The 23464-nt window shown below is 42.4% G+C and overlaps 1 protein-coding gene across 1 annotated transcript in view; it reads right to left on the bottom strand.

The window, feature by feature from the left end:
• Positions 1-22275: 22275 nt before the first annotated feature.
• Positions 22276-23464, bottom strand: part of dnah5 (dynein, axonemal, heavy chain 5) — a 302757-nt gene continuing 301568 nt past the window's right edge. Inside the window, exon 80 of the mRNA XM_078200599.1 lies at positions 22276-22957. Coding sequence (XP_078056725.1) covers positions 22806-22957 — 152 coding nt within the window. The 3' untranslated portion in view covers positions 22276-22805. The remainder of the gene's footprint in view (positions 22958-23464) is intronic.

Genomic DNA, 23464 nt, shown 5'->3' with positions numbered 1-23464 from the left:
TGGCAAGAGGTATTTTGCACCTCTGTGGTTCAAAGACACAGTGGCACATTTACAGTACAGCTACTTCAATCAGAAACAATTCTCATCACCCTGGTTTTTTACATATGACTTATGGGCTAAACCTGACAGCGTTCTTTGGAGAGGTCAGGTACCATTTTGGAGAACTCAGGTACCCTTTTGGAGAGGTCAGGTATCCCTATGGAATTGGTAACAGTAGATGTGAATGTGCATAAAATGTGGATAAGGTCTATAAAACATTCAATCTATCAAGGTATTTAAATCCCCCGCTCTTTAAATTATGAAAAATGCCTGCAATTGGGAAAAAACCTGGTGCTTGCAATGTTGATGGATGTTTGTTGACATAAACTTGAGGGCCATAATTACAGTATTAGCATTACTTGACCTCTTCCACAACCTATCATTGTCACAGTGGGAGCCCTTAAGTTCACAGTTTCGTTGATAGCTGTAACTGATTATGAGGTGATCACGTGTTTATGAATACAAATATTTGTTTTTATAGAGGGATAAGTACTTGAAGGGATTTAAATGTATTGAATGGGCTTTTATCAATGAGTTTTTTTAAAATATACCGAAGTCTATGATACTTAGAAGTTTATTTCATTTCATCTTGGCATATCTTCTGAAGTCTATCCATTTTTTTATCCCAAGGAACTCGCAATGGCCTCAGAATTTTCAAAGACCAAGACATAGGTCTGTGGTTGGCTCCTGAAGGACAAAGAAATGGCCAATGAGCCCCTTAGGTAGCCACAAACAGAGCCTGAACATCCTAAAAACAGCCACGTGCCGATCAGCAATACAATAGAACAGACTATTGGCATCTTGAAAATGTGCTTAAGGTGCTTTGACCATTCCAGTGGAGCTGTGCAGTATTCCCTGCAGGTACCCGTAACAGTAGTAGTGTGTTGAATACTCTACAATATGGTGCATCAGAGAGCCTACAACCTGAGGGATGCAGAAGCCAGACCTGTCACTCTATGATCTTTACGGCAATGAGAAAGGTGAGCAGCAGGAGGAGGAGGCCTCTGTACAGGCTCATGAGCACAACATGGAGGAGGAGGACGAGGCTGACAGTGGCAGACCAGCTAAAGGGCAGGAACATGTAACCGACTCTTTACAGGAGGGGATCATCACCAGAGGCCTGTTAATCCAGAATGAATTCACCTCAGCTCTTGAAAGATCACAATTAACATCTGCCAGTCCCCAGTGAATAACCTTTAACATGGAAATGTCCATCCCCAACGAGAGAGCAAACTGCAGCCCGACTGAAGGTCAGTGTTATCAGCATGGCTGAAATCATGAACCTCAACATAGTGCACAAATTCATCTTAACAAGTCCTTCACTGGCTGGATTCTGCACATATCTGGTGGTGGCTGTCAATGAGCTGGTTATAACACCACCTTGTGCATAATCAAACCACATTGCCATGAGGAGGCAGGACTTTACCTGCTTGGTATGATTATGTGCTGACAGTACTGCAGCTACTACACATTGTGCAGGTTGTGTTGGAACAGTCCCTTCAATTTCCACCCCAAGGAGGCCCAGGCTAATGTGCTGGGGGCATGGGTTCAAATCCCACTCCAGCAGCTGGTGAAATGTAAATTCAAACGGTAAAATCTGGAAGTAAAAGCTAGTGGAAAATGCCATTCTTATTCAGCCTGGTCTATGTGTGATTCCAGACCCACAACCATGTTGTTGATTCTTAAATCACTTGCAATTAAGGATGGTCAACAAATTTGGCTTTGACAGCAATGCCCACATCCCATGAAAGAATTTTAAAACTCCACTTAAGTCACTGTCTAACAATCTTGTGTGGGTGATTGCCTTCAACACAGCACTCATCCTTGAATGCACCTGATAATCTGGATTTGATCTTTGAGTCTGATCATTGATCCTTCCTTGAAGACAACCATTTGTGGACAATCCACAACCTTTGGTCTACTCCAACCTTACCTAAAGGTCTAGAGAAGGAAACAGTCTTTCACTGCCAGTCATGTCTGGGTGCATCTTCCTAATGGCAACAATGAGAGATGGACTTCGGCATGTAGCCTTCAGGACCAATTCATTCAGCCTTCATTCTGTTCACATTCTCATTGAGAGTTTTCGTGTACAAAAGCAGAGCAAAACATTTTTGGCAATGGTGACTGGTATTTACAAAGTGCTAAATTGTGACATTAACAAAGTGATATGAAATGAAACTACAATGAACCATCAGTGATCGAGGGGACAAGGCATTCATGAATGTTCCTACGTAGTGGCCACTGTGTTACCTCAGAGGAGGTGGAGGCAGCCTCTTGCGCTATATGGCAATGTGGAGGGCGGTCTGGTTATGCAGGTACCCATTGAGGACCTACGTCAGATTTCAGCCTCTGCATTTCTACTTGGACACCGGGGGCTCCGGCAGAAGGGCTGGGGAAGCTGATGAGGGTGCTAAGATGTTCTCAGAACCTTCACCCTCCACTAGAATATAATATGGAAAACCGTCCCTGGCCCTGGTTGCTGAAGCAGGCGCAGCCCCTCCAGTTTCTTCCCCACTTTTCCTTCTGTGAAACATTCTGGCCTGAGAAATGGGAATAGAAAAGGCGTGTATGGTCCATAAGACCATAAGATATAGGAGCAGAATTAGGCCATTCAGCCCATCGATAGCTGCACCATTCAATCATGGCTGATATGTTTCTCAACCCCATTCTTCTGCCTTTTCCCCTAACCTTTGATCCTCTTACCAGTGAAGAACCTATCTATTTCTGTCTTAAATTGCACACACTTGTCTGTTTACATGCACAAACATCAATGGTTCTTTATGGTTTCTCTATGTCATCTACTTCCCCACTCACTCCTCTATAGGGGGGGGGGGGGGGGGGGGGAGGGTAGCAGATGGGAAAAGAAGTTGACAGCAATGGATCTGGCTGAATGTAGGGTAGTTAGATTTTTGGTGACTGTGCAGAGTCTGCACGTTCTCCCCGTGTCTACGTGGGTTTTCTTCAGGTGCTCCAGTTTCCTCCGGGTGCTCCAGTCTGAAATACATACTGGCTAGGTGCATTGGCCATGCTAAATTCTCCCTCAGTGTACCTGAACAAGTGCCAGAGTGTGGCGACTAGGGGATTTTCATGGTACCTTCCTTGCAGTTTTAATGTAAACCTACTTGTGACACGAATAAATAAACCTTAAAAAACCTTGTGAGAGTCCAGGTCAAGGCACAATTATATTGTTCCACTGTGAGAGATCAGTGGAAAGAGGGTAGGTGGAAGTGCAAAGGACTGTGGCAAATGTGGTGTGCATGAGGCATCACCTGAAGCATTAGACTAACTTGAGTCAATGGGGAATATTGCCAAAGAGCTGTTATTTCACACCTGTGTCTGGTGAAGTTCTTCCAGTCTGAGCTTGATAGATTGTGCTCCTTCATTACAATGTGAATAGTCTGCAGCAATTATTATCTGTTCCTATGGAAAGCTCATGATGAGTTATCTCTTCCAGTGTCAGCTCCCAGTTGGACAACTATTACTGTTAATGCTCACCTGACACTTGATTAACATCTCCTCCCAGTGTCAGCAGTATTTCCACCCACTTTCTGCCTCACAGCAGCAAGGCCTTGCTCGCCTTCTGTTACACCACAGCCGAGCTACGACTTCCAGGATTGGTGAGCTTGACTCCAGTTAGCACCGCTTCCCTATGGAGAGAAAATCTGACTAGACGTTTCTCCCAAGTTAGGTTTAGCAAGTTGAGAGCGAAAATTCAGCCCTAAATTCCACTTTCTATATCAACATTAATTTGTATCATCCAATTGGACATAAAAAAATATATTATTTTTAAAATGTCCAATGATCGATAGTGGAAGGTTGGTCCATATTGTGCCAATATGGTTCATTTGTATTAATGAACTGACTGCTCAACTATAAAAAAACATCAAAAGTCATTACATCAAAAGAGCAAAACAAATGTTCATAGGTTGTAATGCGTATTTGAAATAATAAACCTTTGCAACTGACTTTATTGCTGCTCTTGTTTGGAAACATAAAGTTTATTAAATCACATTGACTGGCAATGTCATTTCAAAGGGCTAATATTTCAGACTGAAATGCAGTGATGCATCTGTTGACCTACCTCTGAGGAAATTGATTCTTCAAAGCTATATGAACCGTGACATTTACTAAAGGTCATTTTGCTTCAATTTCTACTGCCCTGATCATGACTTCAGCAAAGTTCTATTCCTTCTATTTTCTTTATGCTTTGAAACAATAATTTGTGATGTTTTTCAATCTGGAATGTTCTGCAAGCATTTCTTATACTCTCGCTATGCTGAGGTCATTGATGCATTGCATGGACACATTGATAAATTATGTCTTTTGGAAAGACACAAAATTTCAATCAATTTCTTGGGCCAATAGAACAAGACTTTAATCCAGGGCATGACACATTACCCTTTAACCTAGAACATGATAATCACCCCTCACCATTTAATATAGAAAATTACAACATAAGAGCATATGTTAACCATTCTGCCCATCAAGCCTGTTCTTACATTCAATGAGATTGTGGCTGGTCTGCACCCTAACTCCATCCACCAACTTTGCTCCCCATTCCTTCCTACCATGGCGAGAAAATATACCTTTGCCAGATTAGAATGATGAAGTGAGTTAGGCTCCACGTTTCCACCGTCCTTGGCCTGAAAAGGCTATTTCTCATTTCTCTCCTGAATGGCCTGGCTGTGATTTTAAAGTTGTGTCTCCTTGTCTGATACAGTGCCCCATCTCCACCCACTGTCCTTCCCTTCCCATTTACAGCAGCAATTACCTACTCTAACAAGTCTTTTCACAATTCTAAAAACTTCAATGAAATCACTATTTAACATTATACAATCAATGTGATAGAAGCTTTGTTTGTGTATCCTTTCCTTATGATCTAACTCTTGTGGTCCTGATAACATTCCAGTAAATCTGCACTGCATGCCCCCACAGGCAGAAAGATACTTTCTACGGCGAGGTGCCCAAATTTGTACACAGTGGGGGGAGTTTACCCGTCCTGCCCGCCATGGGAATTGTAGGGGGAGGGGTGCAGACCATGCAAAGGTCTGTTGACCTTGGGCAGGATTTTTCAATTATAGGGCGAGCAGTCAGAATTCCAGATATGTTTTAACAGAGTTTTGCAAAGCAGTAGCAAAACTTTCTCCCATATATTCTAACCTCCATAAACTGTTTTGCTTATATTTATACCATCTACACCATTTTAGTGATCTGTTAGCATGGATTTCTAAATCTCTTTGGACCTCCACCATTCCGAATATTTCACAATTTGGAATATACTTGGATCTGCCCTTTTTTGGTTCAAAGTGGGTGCCATTACAATTGCTTGCGCTGAAATCAGTTTGTTACAGTTTTGTCCACTCACCAAATCTATCAATGTATCTTTCTAGTTTAATGCTCTCATCTGCAAGTCTTACTATGACGCCAATCTGTTGCGTTATCTGAGTCATTACTATATAGTGAATAGTTGAAGCCTCAGCACATATCCTTCTGGGTCGTCTTCCAATTTAACTACATATCCATAATCCCTACGCTATGGACACGATGGGGCAACGTGGAATCAAATGGGAGAAAAATGACAGCTGGAATGCAGATCTAGAAGTCCTGCCCCCAGTTCCATCTCTGGTTATTTTCAGTGCTGTGGGAAAATGTCAGGAACTCCACATGCTGCTGTTAAGCAGTTGCTGGCATAATTCTGGAAGTGAACACTTCAGAACTTGTGTAATTTTCAGCAAAGGGGCTGTGTTTTGAAAGCCTTTCTTTTCCATGGTTTTCATTCAGTCTCTGAAGAACAACTTAGACATATGTTTGGCTGGTTCAAAGCATTGACAGATGTTTGACTTTTTAGCTGGCTTCAATGGCACTAGTGGATTCTGTACTGCAAGATTTGCTTACACAGTTATGTTGGAAATTGTTTGTTTGATAGTGTGGCTGTCTTTGAAACCAGTAATGAATTCTGCACTGCAGCCGTTGTTTACTCAGTCATGTTGGAGAATGTCAGCTTGATGGATTGGCTACCTTCCAAAGCACCCATGTAAGAGGTTATAGAATCCCGACAGTGCGGAAGGTTAACGTTTTTTAACTGCCTATTCAAGAAGTGTTTGTTTATTTTGACAGATTTATCAGCTTTTCAAAGACTTCTCAGTGTTTTAATAGGGCTCATGACCAGCATTTTTCAGATGGCGGGAACTCGCCTGGGACATCAAATTCCGACTGCCCTGCATTCAATTTACATTCCAATGAGCATTGATTGGCTGCAGTTGGGACTTCCGCACCCTCTCACTCAGGCGGGTATTTCACCTTAGAGAGACAGTACTGTAGTAGACAGAAGAGGAAGTACACCAACCTGCCTCAGTGCAAGTACCAGATCCAAAAGACCAAGATAAATGTAAGGGGTCCTAGGATGGGGAAGGTAGTGAAGGTATGGGGATCGGCGAGGGGAGGTTGGGGGTGATAGAGGCAGACAGGGTCTCAGGGGAGAGGCCTGGGGGAGGGAGGTCAGGAGGTCACCAGGGTTTAAGGGGAATGTGCAAAAGTCAGAAGGGGGCTTCTGATGGAGGCATCTCCTCCCACTTCCTGCCCAAGATCTAACTTTAATTCCTTCCAGCCAATACCCCCACCGATGTTCAATGATCCTGCCAGTCTAAAAGTTGAGGTTGGGTAGGAAACAGCCCTTAAGCAGCATATGATTGCCATTTAAAGGCTGGGCTTCCAATCTAAGGCCTTGTCCGTCCCAGTGTAAAATTACTGTGTGGTCAGGGCAGATTGGAATTCAAATCTATCCTATCCCTGCAATTTCACACTCCTGCCCACCATTACCACCCCCCACCCCCGCTACTCACATTCCCCCCACCCCCTCCCCCACCCCACCTAAAGACTCGGGGGAGCATAAAGTTCAGGCCCATGAGTTCTGCTTATAAACTGGATGCTGGGTGATTGGCTGAAGGGGGTGTTGGGATGTAAAGGGTGAATAGAGAGAGGGGGTGAACAGAGTGAAGGATGTGAAGGGGTGTAGGGTGTGAAGGTTGAAGAAGGTGAAATGGGTTTACCCTGGACTGAAGCACTGAGCCCATGCCTCAATGATTGGCAATAGATCTTTTAAGCTGGCCACTTTGTTATCGACCTGCCTCTTTCACCACCTCAGCCAGATGAAAATTGGCCAGCACAGCTGGATGGAGGTAGGATCGCCAAATTGTGAGAGTTGCCAATCCCGATTCCTGCCTCCATGATAGAAATCTAGCCCCCTGTCTTCAGCCACTTTTCCAATTGTTTAATCCAGTCAATAATTTTCATTAATTCCATAAGACTTAATTTTAGCTAACAGCTTCTTATGTGGAACCTTATTGAATGTCACCTGGATATCTACGTAAGGTTCATCCATAGATAGCTGGCAAACCCCTATTCTTCCTCAAACAATCCAGTTAGGTTTATTGAACATGATCTTACCTTTACAAATCTATATTGCTTCTCTCTGATCAACCCAAGTTTCTCTAAGTTCTCAATCACTCTGTTTCAATAACTTCCTTGTGGTGGATGTTACACTACCCTCTGTGTAATTTTTCGGTTTATCTCTCTGCCCTCTGGATAACAATGGAACTACTTTTCCAATTTTCCAATCTAAAGAAACAGTTCCCACATTGAGAGAGCTTTGGGGGAATTATGGCTCATGGATTTTGCAAATAATGCAATTTCCTCACATTCGCTCTTTAAAATCCATAGATAAAAAACACATTATTCTTCAGGCTTTTAATTCTTTGAAACTGTTTTCTTGCTGATGTTAACTCCTCTGGGCTCCCAATCCTTGACTGATCTCATTTCCCTGGATTTTCCTGAACATTATCTTTTTCTTTTGATGTGAAAATGGATGCAAAGTAATTATTCAACAATCTGAAATTTCCTATTTCAGTTGTTATATTGCCACAACTGTTTTAGAGAATCCAGATAACATTTGAGTATCCACTTGCTTCCAAATGTAATTCTAAAACCTCTTGCTTTAATCTTGATGCACTTGATAACAATACCAAATAAAATTTGTGAAGGTATGATCCCAGCTGATACTTCTGGAGAAGTCAAATCCCAGGATGGAATCTGGCTTGATAGATCCGAACTTTTGTTTTTTTTGTTTAGATATATGAATGAACAGTCACAGGAGGGCTGAGGAACTTGTAACAAAAGAATAAAACATTTATTAAACAAGAAAAGATTAACTATAATACTCTATTCCTTCACCCCAATTATAGCTTTACAGATATCATAGAAATCATAGAAACCCTACAGTACAGAAAGAGGCCATTCGGCCCATCGAGTCTGCACCGACCACAATCCCACCCAGGCCCTACCCCCATATCCCTACATATTTACCCACTAATCCCTCTAACCTACACATCCCAGGACACTAAGGGCAATTTTTAGCATGGCCAATCAACCTAACCGGCACATCTTTGGACTGTGGGAGGAAACCGGAGCACCCGGAGGAAACCCACGCAGACACGAGGAGAATGTGCAAACTTCACACAGACAGTGACCCAAGCCGGGAATCGAACCCAGGTCCCTGGAGCTGTGAAGCAGCAGTGCTAACCACTGTGCTACCGTGCCGCCCTATCTTGACATCTCAGATATATACAGATTTATAAGGTAATACAAGTTGCAAAATGTGTCTTAAAATTGTTGTAACATTCTCAATAAGTGCACAGTCCATGTAAATCAAGAGGTGAAATGTGGTCAGACACTCTACATTCTGAAACCAAGTGAGAAATGCATTACAACTTTTACAGATTTTTCATCAAATCCCACCCCTCCATATGCTTATCACACTGTGAGCCAACTGGTCTCACTGGAACTCTGTCTTCCATACAATGGTTTCCAATCTCCATTCTTAAAGAACGCACTTTGGAATCTTCTCCTACACAATGCTCTCTCTCAGGTGCCTTCACTAAGGATCCTACTCCAGAATTTTCAACTTCTTTCGGTATCCCTCCTCCCTGAATTGTTATGTGTATTCAGGCTTCACCATCCACAGATGCTCTCAAGGATCCAGCCAAGGAAATTAGGAGAGCGAGAAGGGGTCATGAGAAGGCCTTGGCGGGTAAGATTAAGGAGAATCCCAAGGCTTTCTACAAATATGTCAAGAGTAAAAGGATGAGATGTGAAGGCATAGGACCCTTAAAAGGTGAAGGGGGAAAAGTTTGTGCGGAACCGTTAGAAATGGCGGAGCTGCTTAATGAATACTTTACCTCGGTATTCACGGTGGAAAGGGATCTGGGTGGTTGTACTGCTGGTTTGCGGTGGACAGAAAGGATCGAGCATGTGGACATTAAGAAAGAGGATGTGTTGGAACTATTGAATGGCATCAAGGTTGGTAAGTCGCCGGGACCGGATGGGATGTACCCCAGGTTACTGTGGGAGGCGAGGGAGGAGATTGCGGAGCCTTTGGCGATGATCTTTGCATCGTCGATGGAGACGGGAGAGGTTCCGGAGGATTGGAGGATTGCAGATGTGGTCCCTATATTCAAGAAAGGGAACAGGGACAGCCCGGGAAATTACCGACCGGTGAGTCTAACCTCAGTGGTTGGTAAGTTGATGGAGAGGATCCTGAGAGACAGGATTTATGATCATCTAGAGAAGTTTAGTATGATCAAAAGTAGTCAGCACGGCTTTGTCAAGGGCAGGTCGTGCCTTACGAGCCTGGTTGAGTTCTTTGAAAATGTGACCAAACACATTGACGAAGGAAGAGCGGTGGATGTGGTCTATATGGACTTCAGCAAGGCGTTCGATAAGGTCCCCCATGCAAGACTTCTTGAGAAAGTGAGAGGGCATGGGATCCAAGGGGCTGTTGCCTTGTGGATCCAGAACTGGCTTGCCTGCAGAAGGCAGAGAGTGGCTGTGGAGGGGTCTTTCTCTGCATGGAGGTCAGTGACCAGTGGAGTGCCCCAGGGATCTGTTCTGGGACCCTTGCTGTTTGTCATTTTCATAAATGACCTGGATGAGGAAGTGGAGGGATGGGTTGGTAAGTTTGCTGACGACACCAAGGTAGGTGGTGTTGTGGATAGTTTGGAGGGATGTCAGAAGTTGCAGCGAGATATAGATAGAATGCAAGACTGGGCGGAGAAGTGGCAGATGGACTTCAACCCGGATAAGTGTGTGGTGATCCATTTTGGCAGATCCAATGGGATGAAGCAGCAGTATAATATGAAGGATACCATTCTTAGCAGTGTAGAGGATCAGAAGGACCTTGGGGTCCGGGTCCATAGGACTCTTAAATCGGCCTCGCAGGTGGAGGATGCGGTCAAGAAGGCGTACGGCGTACTGGCCTTCATTAATCGAGGGATTGAGTTTAGGAGTCGGGAGATAATGCTGCAGCTTTATAGGACCCTGGTTAGACCCCACTTGGAGTACTGCGCGCAGTTCTGGTCACCTCATTACAGGAAAGATGTTGAAGCCATTGAAAGGGTGCAGAGGAGATTTACAAGGATGTTGCCTGGATTGGGGGGCATGCCTTATGAGGATAGGTTGAGGGAGCTTGGTCTCTTCTCCCTGGAGAGACGAAGGATGAGAGGTGACCTGATAGAGGTTTACAAGATGTTGAGAGGTCTGGATAGGGTAGACTCTCAGAGGCTATTTCCAAGGGCTGAAATGGTTGCTACGAGAGGACACAGGTTTAAGGTGCTGGGGGGTAGGTACAGAGGAGATGTCAGGGGTAAGTTTTTCACTCAGAGGGTGGTGGGTGAGTGGAATCGGCTGACGTCGGTGGTGGTGGAGGCAAACTCGTTGGGGTCTTTTAAGAGACTTCTGGATGAGTACATGGGATTTAATGGGATTGAGGGCTATAGATAGGCCTGGAGGTGGGGATGTGATCGGCGCAACTTGTGGGCCGAAGGGCCTGTTTGTGCTGTGGCTTTCTATGTTCTATGTTCTATGCCAATAGAACTCCACTGCTTCACAGGCCTGCGATAAGGCGTCAATGACTTTCTGATTACCTCAGATATCTGGCTTCTTATAAACAGACCTTAAAATCTACTTTGTGCAGTTGTCTCTTTAATTCAGATCCTCTTTTCTGCTCCTTACTTTAACTTCACTGAACAAGACCTCATTCAGATTCCTGTCCTTTGTTCCTTTGACTTAACTGTCTTCCTGAAACAGTCTTTTATCCTCATCCTCTGGCTTTGGGGATTTTCTTTTGTTCTTTTGGGAAACATGCTCTCTGTAGCTCCCTATCCTGTGTTCAGTTCCTCCTGGCACTAGCTGACAAACATAAAAGCTCTTGACATCTCAGTGTGGGCCTTTAGTTGCTAAGCAACAGCTTAAGTCTACCTTTACGTCCTGTTTGCTTCAACTTCGTAAAATCCTCATTACATTGTAGGCATCTGAACCAAAGTGAAGTTATTGACCCTTTCATAACATTAAAATGCAGGAACATAAAATTAAGTTTGCTTAAAGCTGTAGCTTATTCTAATGCCCACAAAATCAAATATAAATTATTTGTACTAAATCTTCTCTCCTCTCTATGTTCTATCCTTGGGTTTTAAGTTAATTTCTACTGCTTTTGTCAACCATGACTGTTCATTTGGTAACCTTGCCCCTTAAGAGTATATATTAATGTTGTATTAAGCTAATTCTCTTTTGGCACCTTGCACTGTTTATCTGTATTTTTATCTGATATTAGTTTTGACCAGTTTGTTGTTGTCAATCTCTGTCTTGTTTCATTAAGGATGGCATTGCCATATTTTAAAATGCTAGTACCTGTGTTAAGTTTCTCCTTTTTAAACCTAGCATTGAATTTGATCACATTATGGTAAATGTCTGCTTTACTGTTGGATTATTAACGGAGTCTGCCTCATTACTCAGTAGTTAATCATGCCCTGAAGTCTATACTGCACTATGTGCTCTGTCATTACTCAAAAGAGCAATTTAATTAAAAACCATTTGCAAAGCCTGTTTATAATGTAATTCATAGCATGATTTAAATTATATTAAAATAAACTGTTTCATCACTTGTAAATGATGCGGTCCCCAAAAGTGCGTAGGTTTCTTGTGGGGAGTAATTTGTCCACATTATCCAGAATCACATCAGCTCACTGGGGTAAGCAGTGCTTCAATAACCTTAGTGAAGAAAGCGGTGAAAGCTGCACAGATTGCAGTCTGTGATGCTGCCTGCTTCTGTGGAATTGACAGTGCTGTCACGCAAACAAATTTCTCCCTCCAGATGTTTCTCCTGTGTTGTATTAGGCGTTAGTTAAAGCAGATAGGTCTTGTGCATATATAAAGAAGAGCAGGGCTAGCTTTGGGTGTGCATTTTTATCACCTGCTTAGGAAAACAGTTAAATTCTGCACCCTCTCCTTTCCTTCTCCCCTATGTACTCTATGTACGGTATGCTTTGTCTGTATAACGGACAAGAAACACTACTTCTCACTGTATACCAAAAAATGTGACAATAATTAATCAAATCAAATCATATCAAAAAATCATCAATGTTGAACCCTGGTAGCTATCAAATGCGTTAGTATCCTGGCTAATTTTAACTGCCCACCAGCCCAGCTATAATAGGTGGGTAAGATTAAAATCATCTCAAGTTAACTCTCTTTTTTGTGTACTGCAGCATCTGGGAGCTGTTGTTTCACTTGCTTGTTAATTTTTTATGATCATAGGGCTTCTGTCCAATTACTGTTCAAATTGCAGAACTCAGTTGTTATTGACAGTGATTAGTGAGGTAGATGGAGTCTCCACTGCCAATCAGAGAATGTCCAGTTTCCATAGTATCATTAAACTCACTGCACAACACTAGAATGCTCTTCAACAGCAATCTATTCACTCAGTGCTCCTGCAAGCCAGAAATAGGCAGTTCCAGAGCTCATTTTCTCCCAGTCTTTGGGATCCTTACTTGCTTAATTTCTAAATGACAGTTTATTCCTGACAATGAAAATAATATTTAATGGTAAGGTTTCTGGTAACGTTCACAGTAATCATGTCTATTAAATATCTTCACCTCAGTTCCTGTAATGAAGTAGCCAGATTTGTGTTGCAAAAATGGTATCATAGATCTGGATATTACTCATAAAGAGTGACAGCCACTTATTTTTTTTCATTCTTGGGATGTGGGCATTGCTGGCTGGGCCAGCATTTATTGCCCATCACTAATTGCCCCTTGAACTAAGTGATTTGCTAAGCCATTTCAGAGGGCAGTTAAGAGTCACCCACATTGCTGTGGGTCTGGAGTCACATGTGGACCGGACCAGGTAAGGATAGCAGATTTCCTTCTCTAAAGGACATTGGCCTGCAAATATTGAAAAAAGCATGTATTTGAACATTATGGTCTGATTCATTCTCAGGATTTTCATATTCTTTCCAACTCTGCCTTTTTATTGAATCTGTGATAAAATAATGGGGCTCAAGATTTGTAGGAACAGGGATTGGGGAGTGATTTAACTAATTTTTAAGATTTGCTCCTTTATCCTTTTAGCATAAATTAATTCATTGAATTATTGTCTGTTTCAAAGTTATTTCAAGTTGTAACACTTGTTGAAATCAATTTATTTAATATACTAGCTCTCGAGTTCCCTTTTATTGGCACAATAGGCATAATACTGTTTTTAGTCAAGGTGGCTGAGAATGGAAATTGGCGCAGATCCAATTAAAACTGGAACCTTTCCTCTTTCCACTTGTTGAGATTTCCAACCCATGAGAAGAAAGATGCATCAGCCAACAGCCAACAAATGGGCAGGTAAATGCAAATCCAAGAATTATTATATGACTTATTCCTGTAGCTACGCTGTTAGCTACACAAAGAGCAATCTGCACATCTCTGATGTAAGCACTCCAGGGTGCTGGAGGCTGACAAGATTGACAAAGCTGGATCTTCCCCAGTGTAGTTCATTAGCTTCAAGCCAGCTAACATGGTGAGCAAGCCACAGTACCAGTATTCTCCCCTCAACTGAAGGCAAATGTTCTATTTGCAGCATTAATAGTATCGCAATGCGTACAAATGTCTTAGATTCTGGAAAGTACAAGAGTCCAGGGTGTAAGTCACCCATGGCAGATCCAACTGTGAGGAAATTTGGAGCTAGTCTCTGTAATAAATTGAAAAATGATAAAACAGGTTGAGTCTTTTCAATAAATGCATTTTGTTTTAAAGAGCATCTGAGTCTATACTGTATAGTGGTACAACACCAAAAATCAAAGCAAAAGGTAATGCACTGGCAAGAGAATGCGTTGGTGGGACTTATGTTGAACAATTGCTCAATTAAAATTTAGAGATGCCCAAATCCTAAAGAAGCTATTGAACTCTCGAACTCAGAGTTATTGTTCCTTCCATGCATTATGTTTTTAATAGTTTGACATTTCAATTACTCTACTCTATACAATGTTTTTGAGATTCTATAATGTCAATGATTATTAATGAGCTTGCAGTAAAAACACTTAGGCAGAAACTATGATCAAATTTAATTTTGTGGTTGTACTAACTATACTGCATGAACTTTGTGGTTTATAATTAATTTAATAAATCTTAGGTTTGGCTTTTGTACAGCTGGTAATTTCCTGTCATTTCAGTAATATGAATTCAACTTTTCTGTGAAACCTTTCCGATAATTTCCAAACACAGGAAGTGAAATTTGCTGTTCTTTGTCTATCACAGAAAAGAAAAAGATGAACTAGAATATATTAGTGTGCAAAAAGCCTTAAACAATGAAGAGTTCTGGAAGTGCACATATCATTAGAATTTATAGCTCTAATGTTGACTCCTGAGTTGGGTGTGCAGAGTTGGGAGAATTTCCTTTAAAAATGGTGGTGTGCAGTTCCAATTTTCATTCTGTGGGTTTGGCAGGCAGGCTGGTTTACAGGTCAGGCCCACTGCCCCGAAACACCTGCAGAGGCTGTCAGGTGCGGAGGCGCACTGGGCTGAAGACCTGCCTCTGTGTCGTCACTGGATCAAAATCCTGGAACTCCCTCCCTAATAGCACTGTGGGTGTAACTACACTCCATGGACCACAATGGTTCAAGAAGGCAGCTCACTACCACCTTAGCAAGGGCAATTAGGGATGGGTAATAAAAATGCTGGCCTCGCCAGCGATGCCCAGATCCCATGAAAGAATTTTTAAAAATTGATGATAAATAACAGAGTGTACATGGAATACATCAATTATCTCACATAATTATAGGATAAAAAATACCTGCAGGAAATGCCACATTGAAAACATAAACACAAATTGTCTTGAAACATAAACGAAATAGAAAGAATAGAACTTTGCTCAAGTCATGATTAGGACAGCGTCCTCTGTTTGGACATTGAAGCAAGGTGACCTTCAGAAAATGTCATAGTTTTGAAGAGTCAATCCCTGAGGAAATAGGTCAACAGATGTATCAGTGCAGCTGAGTCAGAAATAGTAGCCTTTACAAATGGCATTGCTGGTTAATGAGGTTTGACTAACTTTATATTTCTAAATGAAAACAGCATTAAAATGAGTTGCAAAGATTTTTTATTTCAAGTTCGAGGACTAGGGTTACATACCAACAAAAGCATCTTCCTTCTAAACCAGCTAATGTGATCTTGAGGACATACACGGAAGAGATTGTGCTGTTAAAGGGTTAAAACATGGTCAACATAGAGTTGAGTGGCCAAACAGCAGAGTTGCCTCTCCATGTGGTGCGTGGTGATTTTCCAGCTCTATTTGAGAGATCATAGTTGGAGAAGATAAAGTTTAACTGGAGCGCTGTCAACAGACTGATCGATGTCAAAACAGAACCACAACACTTTCTGGGTAAATACAAGAGTTTATTTGAAGAAACACTTGGTTCAATGAAGGGAGTTCAAGTGATACTCAAGATAAAGTTTAATGGTCAACCAAAAAGTCTGAAATTACGAACGGTGCCATATGCAAATCACCCCAAGGTTGAAGATGAATTACTACGACTTGTTAACACATGTGTTAGGGCCAGTTTCAATAAGTGATTGGGCTACCCCCATTGTACCTGTCATGAAACCAGATGTTTCAGTTCATAATTGTGGTGATTTTAAAACAACCATTAAATCCAATGTTGTGTGCTGATCAATATCCGCTTCCTTTAATTGAAAATTTGTTTGCTGGGTTATCAAGTGGGCAGAAATTCAGCAAGATTGATCTTTCACCAGCATATTTACAGATGAATGCAGCCACTGAATTGCAAGCATTCCTTGCCTTTGTTATGTAGCACAACTTTTGACAAATGTGATGCAATTGAGGTCCTTTCTAGGATTAGCAAATTATGACATGTTTGCTCCTAATTTAGCTACATTATTGAAGTCATTGCATAATTTACTATTTGTTAAACTGTCATGGGACTGGACAACAGACTGAGAAAGTATACAAGAATGTTAAAAATGCTTTACAGAAGTCTAAAATATTGGTTCATTTTAATCCAGTTACCGTTACTGCTTGCTGTATAGAATCAGGGCAGTAGTTTCACATATTATGTGAAGAATGACCAATAACTTTTGCTTTGGGTACTCTGACTAGTGCTGAATCTAACCATATGTATCAAGAAAACTTGAGCTGACAGTCCAAGGTGGCTGTCTATTGTGGGGAATCCGAGTAATCATTCCTCCTAGTCTGCGTGGAAGAGTTATTGAACAACTACATGAAGGACATCCTGGTATCATCTGGATAAAGGAATTAGCATGTAGCTATTTTTGGTTGCCAGGTCTGGATACTCAGATTGAAGAAAATGTGGGACTGTGTCAATCCTGTGCACAAATAAGAAATACACCACCATTGTTCCCTTTACGTCACTGGGAGTGGCCTAATATGCCATGGCAATGATTGCATGTAAATTTTGCTGGTCCGTTTGAGGGATACATGTTTTTAGTCATAATTGATGCACATTCAAAGCAGCTAGATGTTATCATGAGATATGAACAAACCACTGAATAACTTGATGAAAGATTTGCAAGATTTGGTAAATTGGAACAGATTGTTAATGATAATCGTTCACAGTTCACTTCACAAGAGTTTGAGGATTGTCTCAAAGTAAATGGTATTCAAAATATAAAATCCACACCTTACCATCCATCAACCAATAGACTAGCTGAAAGATTTGTACAATTCTCAAAACATTCTTTAAAAGCTTCAAGAGAGCAAGGTTCATTACAATGTCACGTGAATAGCTTTTTGTCATCTTATTAAAACACTACTCATGCAACTACCCAAACTTCACCTGCATTACTACTCTTAAGGAGAAAGTAGAGAACTATGTTTGATTTGTAACCTCCAGAAATTCCAGAGATAATAAAGCATCAACAGCAATCTAAAGTTGCTAGACAAGAAGTGAGAGCAAAACAATGCTCATTTCAACAAGATATGGGTGCGAACGGGACTCCAGGATGGTAGTCTGCCTACCTGGTGCTGGGGTCATGGATGTCTCCGAGCGGATAGGAGGCATATTAAAAGGGGAAGTTAAAGAAACGGATGTCATTGTACACATTGGTGCAAATGACGTAGATAGGAAGAGTAGGGGGATCCTACGAGAGCAATTCAGGGAGTTGGGAAATAGGCTAAAAAGTAGGGCCTCCAGGGTGGCCAGCTCTGGGCTGCTCCCAATGCCTCGTGCCAGTGAGGCTAAGAATAGGGAGTTAGTACAATTGAATGCTTGGCTAAAGGACTGGTCCAGGAGGGAGGGCTTCATTTTCCTAGATCAATGGGAAGTTTTCAGGAGAGGATGGCACCTGTACAAGAAGGACGGGTCACAACTAAGTTGGAAGGGCGCGAATATCCTGGCTGGGAGTTTTGCTAGTGCAGATCGGGGGGGTTTAAACTAGTATGGCAGGGGGGTGGGGATCAAAATATTAGGTCTACAAATGTAGGGGCTGGGGACGAGCTTGGGGCTGGGACAAGGCTGGCAAAGAAGAAGAGCACTCTGGGGGAGGATGACCTCACTGGGCCTGGAGGTCTGGAGTGCTTATACTTCAATGCAAGGAGCGTAGCAGGTAAGACAGACGAACTTAGGGCCTTAATGCTCACGAGGAATTTGGATGTGGTTGCGGTGACAGAGACTTGGTGGAAAGAGGGACAGGACTGGCAGCTGAATATTCCTGGGTACAAGTGTTTTAGGTGAGACAGAGGAGGGGCCAAAAGAGGTGGGGGAGTAGCAGTATTAGTTAGAGAGCATATTACAGCGGTGCAGAGGGAGGACAATTCAGAGGGGTTGTGTAACGAGTCACTCTGGGTGGAGCTTAGAAACAGGAAGGGCGCAGTCACTATGTTGGGGGTGTACTACAGTCCCCCCAACAGCCCAAGGGAAGTGGAAGAACGGATATGTCAGGAGATACTGGATAGGTGCAGGAAAAATAGGGCTGTTGTAGTGGGAGACTTCAATTTCCCTGGTATAGACTGGAAATCGCTGAGAGCTGGGACTCTGAATGGGGAGGAATTTGTAAAATGCGTACAGGAGGGTTCTTTGGAACAATATGTAGATAGCCCGACTAGAGAGGGGGCTATACTGGACCTAGTACTGGGGAATGAGCCCGGTCAGGTCTTCAAAGTTTCAGTAGGGGAACATGTGGCAAATAGTGACCACAATTCTGTTAGTTTTAGGATAGTGATGGAAAAGGATGAGTGGTGTCCCAAGGGTAAGGTGTTGGATTGGGGGAAGGCTAACTTTAGTGGGATTAGGCAGAAATTGGCAGCTCTTGATTGGGAGAGGCTGTTTGAGGGTAAATCCACATCTGGCATGTGGGAGTCTTTTAAGGAACAGTTGTTCGGGCTACAGGACAGGCATCTGCCTGTAAAAAAGGATAGGAAGGGTAGGATTCGAGAACCGTGGATAACCAGGGAAATTGAGGGACTGGTCAAAAAGAAAAGAGAGGCGTATGTTAGGTCCAGGCAGCTAAAAATGGAGGGAGCTCTGGAGGAGTACAAAGAAAGTAGGAAAGAACTCAAACGGGGAATTAGAAGGGCAAAAAGGGGTCACGAAATGTCCTTGGCAGACAGGATTAAGGAGAATCCCAAGGCATTTTATTCATAAGTTAGGAACAAAAGGGTTGTCAGGGAAAAAATCGGGCCTCTCAGGGACAAAAGTGAGGAATTATGCTTGGAGCCCAAAGAAGTAGGGGAGATCCTAAATGAATACTTTGCGTCGGTATTCACAAAGGAGAGGGATGTGTTGACTGGGAGTGTCTCGGAGGGGAGTGTTGAACTGTTGGAGAAAATCTCCATTACAAGGGAAGAAGTGTTAGGTTTGTTAGAGAATATAAAGACTGACAAATCCCCAGGGCCTGATGGAATCTATCCAAGGCTGCTCAGGGAGACGAGAGATGAAATCGCTGGGCCTCTGACGCAAATCTTTGTCTCGTCACTGGACGCAGGTGAGGTCCCAGAGGATTGGAGGATAGCAAATGTGGTCCCGTTATTTAAGAAGGGGAGGAAGGATAACCCGGGTAATTATAGGCCGGTGAGCTTGACGTCCGTGGTCGGGAAGTTGTTGGAGAAGATTCTTAGAGATAGGATGTATGCGCATTTAGAAAGGAATAAACTCATTAACGATAGCCAGCATGGTTTTGTGAGAGGGAGGTCATGCCTCACTAACCTGGTGGAGTTTTTTGAAGGAGTGACCAGAATGGTTGACGAGGGAAGGGCCGTGGATGTCGTCTATATGGACTTTAGTAAAGCGTTTGACAAAGTCCCTCATGGTAGGCTGGTGAAAAAGGTTGGATCTCATGGGATAAAGGGGGAGGTGGATAGATGGGTGGAGAACTGGCTTGGTCACAGAAGACAGAGGGTGGTAGTGGAAGGGTCTTTTTCCGGCTGGAGGCCTGTGACTAGTGGTGTTCCGCAGGGCTCTGTATTGGGACCTCTGCTGTTTGTGATTTATATAAACGATCTGGAAGAAGGTGTAACTGGGGTGATCAGTAAGTTTGCGGACGACACAAAATTGGCAGGACTTGCAGATAGTGAGGAGCATTGTCAGAAGCTACAGAAGGATATAGATAGGCTGGAAATTTGGGCAAAGAAATGGCAGATGGAGTTCAATCCTGATAAATGCGAAGTGATGCATTTTGGTAGAAATAATGTAGGGAGGAGCTATACGATAAATGGCAGAACCATAAAGGGTGTAGATACGCAGAGGGACCTGGGTGTGCAAGTCCACAGATCCTTGAAGGTGACGTCACAGGTGGAGAAGGCGGTGAAGAAGGCATATGGCATGCTTGCCTTTATAGGATGGGGCACAGAGTATAAAAGTTGGGGTCTGATGTTGCAGATGTATAGAACGTTGGTTCGGCCGCATTTGGAATACTGCGTCCAGTTCTGGTCGCCACACTACCAGAAGGACGTGGAGGCTTTGGAGAGAGTACAGAGGAGGTTTACCAGGATGTTGCCTGGTATGGAGGGGCTTAGTTATGAGGAGAGATTGGGTAAACTGGGGTTGTTCTCCCTGGAAAGACGGAGGATGAGGGGAGACTTAATAGAGGTGTATAAAATTATGAAAGGCATAGATGGGGTGAACGGTGGGAAGCTTTTCCCCAGGTCGGTGGTGACGTTCACGAGGGGTCATAGGTTCAAGGTGAAGGGGGGGAGGTTTAACACAGATATCAGAAGGACATATTTTACACAGAGGGTGGGGGGGGCCTGGAATGTGTTGCCAGGCAAGGTGGTGGAGGCGGACACACTGGGAACGTTTAAGACTTATCTAGACAGCCATATGAACGGAGTGGGAATGGAGGGATACAAAAGAATGGTCTAGTTTGGACCAGGGAGCGGCACGGGCTTGGAGGGCCGAAGGGCCTGTTCCTGTGCTGTATTGTTCTTTGTTATCAGGTGTTAGTGTGCAATTATGCCATGAGTGAGAAATGGGTACCAGCCATTGTTTTAGCAAAAACAGGTCCAATTTCGTACACGGTTCAAACCGAAGATGAACTAGCGATGCCATGCTGACCAATTGTTGTCATTTCAAAATGATTTCTCAGAATCATCTCCAAAAGTACCAACTTCTTTAGTCCCTAGTATTGTGAATACTACCACAGAAGACTTACTTGGATCTGAGTTGTCTGAAAACTGTGTCTCTGCTACTATACCACATGAGAATGATGCAGAATTAGTTCCAAAAGAAGTGTGTACTGAAGTTCCAAATAATACTTCTAGGGTCAAGGATGACCAAATTCCAGAACGTCATATGTAACTAAAGATTTCTTCCTGAAAGGTGGCTGAAAGGATCACCCCGATGCCTGGCCCACGCAGAACCAATCCCATCAACCTCCTCCACAAGATGTGCAGAAAATACTCCATGCAGATGGAATTCATTTGGCCAGTGATGGGGCATCCCTGACGCATTCCTCTCCCAAAATGAAGGGGCACCGTCAGAGACCCGTTAATCTTAACAAGACACTGTAGCGGCGTAAAGAAGTCGAATCCAGGCAACAAAGTGGCCACTAGCTTACTGGTTCAGGCCCAGGGATCCAGTTTTAACAGGCAAATAAATTTGTAATAATCAATGCTCCTACTTTACAAAGAATTTAACATTTAAACAATGTGGAAAGCATTTTGGGTAATTTACAATTAAATCTCAGACCTAATTAAGGAGGATTTAACAATCACCGTTTGTCTTTCAACCTGGGTGATCAGAAATGAATTTTGTGGATTAACCAAGTGTCTACTATGCAGTAGGTTTTTTATAAACTAAATCATTAATCCCTGCTATGAATTTACATGGATTTCTGAAGCTCAGACTAGTTTGGATCATAAACGGTTTCAGTGTCAAGGTCAGACTATGTAATGTAAAATACATTCTATTCTATTTAACTTATTTTCCTGCTAAAGTACATTTTGTCTGTCCATTTAAAGCCATAAAGTTAATAACTGGAAGGAACAGTCTAAATTTAAATGGCATTTACTGAGGAAAATTGGAGCCTTGAAAATGTTTCCAGCATCTCGATCAAATAAACATAGCATAAAATACCTTCCTTGCATTGATATTTTGATTAGTATTTTTCACACTTTGAAGTAATATTTTTGACACATGGAACAGGCCTTCATTGAAGTTTTGAAGTACAAGAGATGCGATTATAGATGTGGGCTGGAATTCTCTGGTCACTCACGCTGGCGGGATTCACCGGGAATTCCCATTGACAGCAGTGGGACCAGAGAATCCCACCATTAGCAAACAACATGCCACCTCTCGTCGGTGGGAAGTACGCAGCTGGGAGGCCGGAAAATCTCACCCGTGTAGTTAAAAATAAGCTGTGATATACCTACAAAAATTGAGATAATTTTTTTGTAGCATCTTTATAAAATTTTTTGACAATTCTGGTACAAGGATTACTTTCAGTATGGTTGCAGGTTTTATTACAAAAAGACATTTTTACAAATAATTCAATGCCTTATGACATACAAGCTTCAAACCTAGTTCGCTTTTAATATTTTTTCTTCAGGTGCATGTCTAATAAAATAAGACCTGGCTTTGTGCACAAAATAAACTGAACACAGTGAATCACTAACACAGTGAAACAAAACAATTTTCAACTCTTGTACATGAGTCCGGGTACAAACTAAAACATCAGATAATGCATTCACAGTCATAATTAAACTCAATTACAGAAATTTGAATCAATAAATATCCATTATCACATTAAATCAAACAAAATCTTCAATCACGCCTAGAAACATAATTTTTTTCCGTATGTTAACCAGTGACATTCTAAAATTATTTTTGGTAAAGCTGAAAGGTTGGTATAGATATTAAATATAAATGTCTATATGCCAGTAAGATTGATGGAATGATTTTCCTAGTTACTGTTCAATCCTGTTTACTTGACATCACAAAGGAGTGCTACTCCACGTAAGATCCAGTGTTCAGGGGACTGAACTGTTCGCAGGTCCACAGTGGCTGTGTAGTTTAAGTCAGTTCTGACTGGCTTTTTGTAGATCGGGCATGAATATAATCGTGGATCTTTTGCACCTTGCCAAGAGGAAAGAAACACAGCTTTAGTGGGAATCGAGTACATTTAAACTGTGTGGGTGTAATACCAGAATCTTCAGATTAGTTAATAGTTATAGACATTATAGTTAAGAAAGCCTCTACTTTCTCTGGAGGTTAAGGAGATTCAGCATGTCTGCTACGGCTCTTACTGATTCTTACAGATGCGCCATAGAAAGCATCCTTTCTGGTTGTATCACAGCTTGGTATGGCTCCTGCTCTGATAAAGACCACAAAAATCCACAAAGGGTTGTAAACGTAGCCCAGTCCATCACACAAATCAGCCTCCCATCCATTGACTCCGCCTACACTTCCTACTTGGAAAAGCAGCCAGGGCCCTATGCAACCCTGACATAATTTCTTCCACCTTCTTCCATCAGGAAAAAGATACAAAGTCTGAGGGAACATACCAACTGACTCAAGAACAGCTTCTTCCCTGCTGCCATCAGATCTTTGAATGGATCTACCTTGCATTAAGTTGATCTTTCT

This window comes from Mustelus asterias, chromosome 2 (assembly GCF_964213995.1).
Source record: "Mustelus asterias chromosome 2, sMusAst1.hap1.1, whole genome shotgun sequence".
Taxonomy (NCBI): domain Eukaryota; kingdom Metazoa; phylum Chordata; class Chondrichthyes; order Carcharhiniformes; family Triakidae; genus Mustelus; species Mustelus asterias.
Note: the sequence above shows the minus strand (reverse complement) of the source record. Positions and strands in the feature narration are given on the sequence as shown.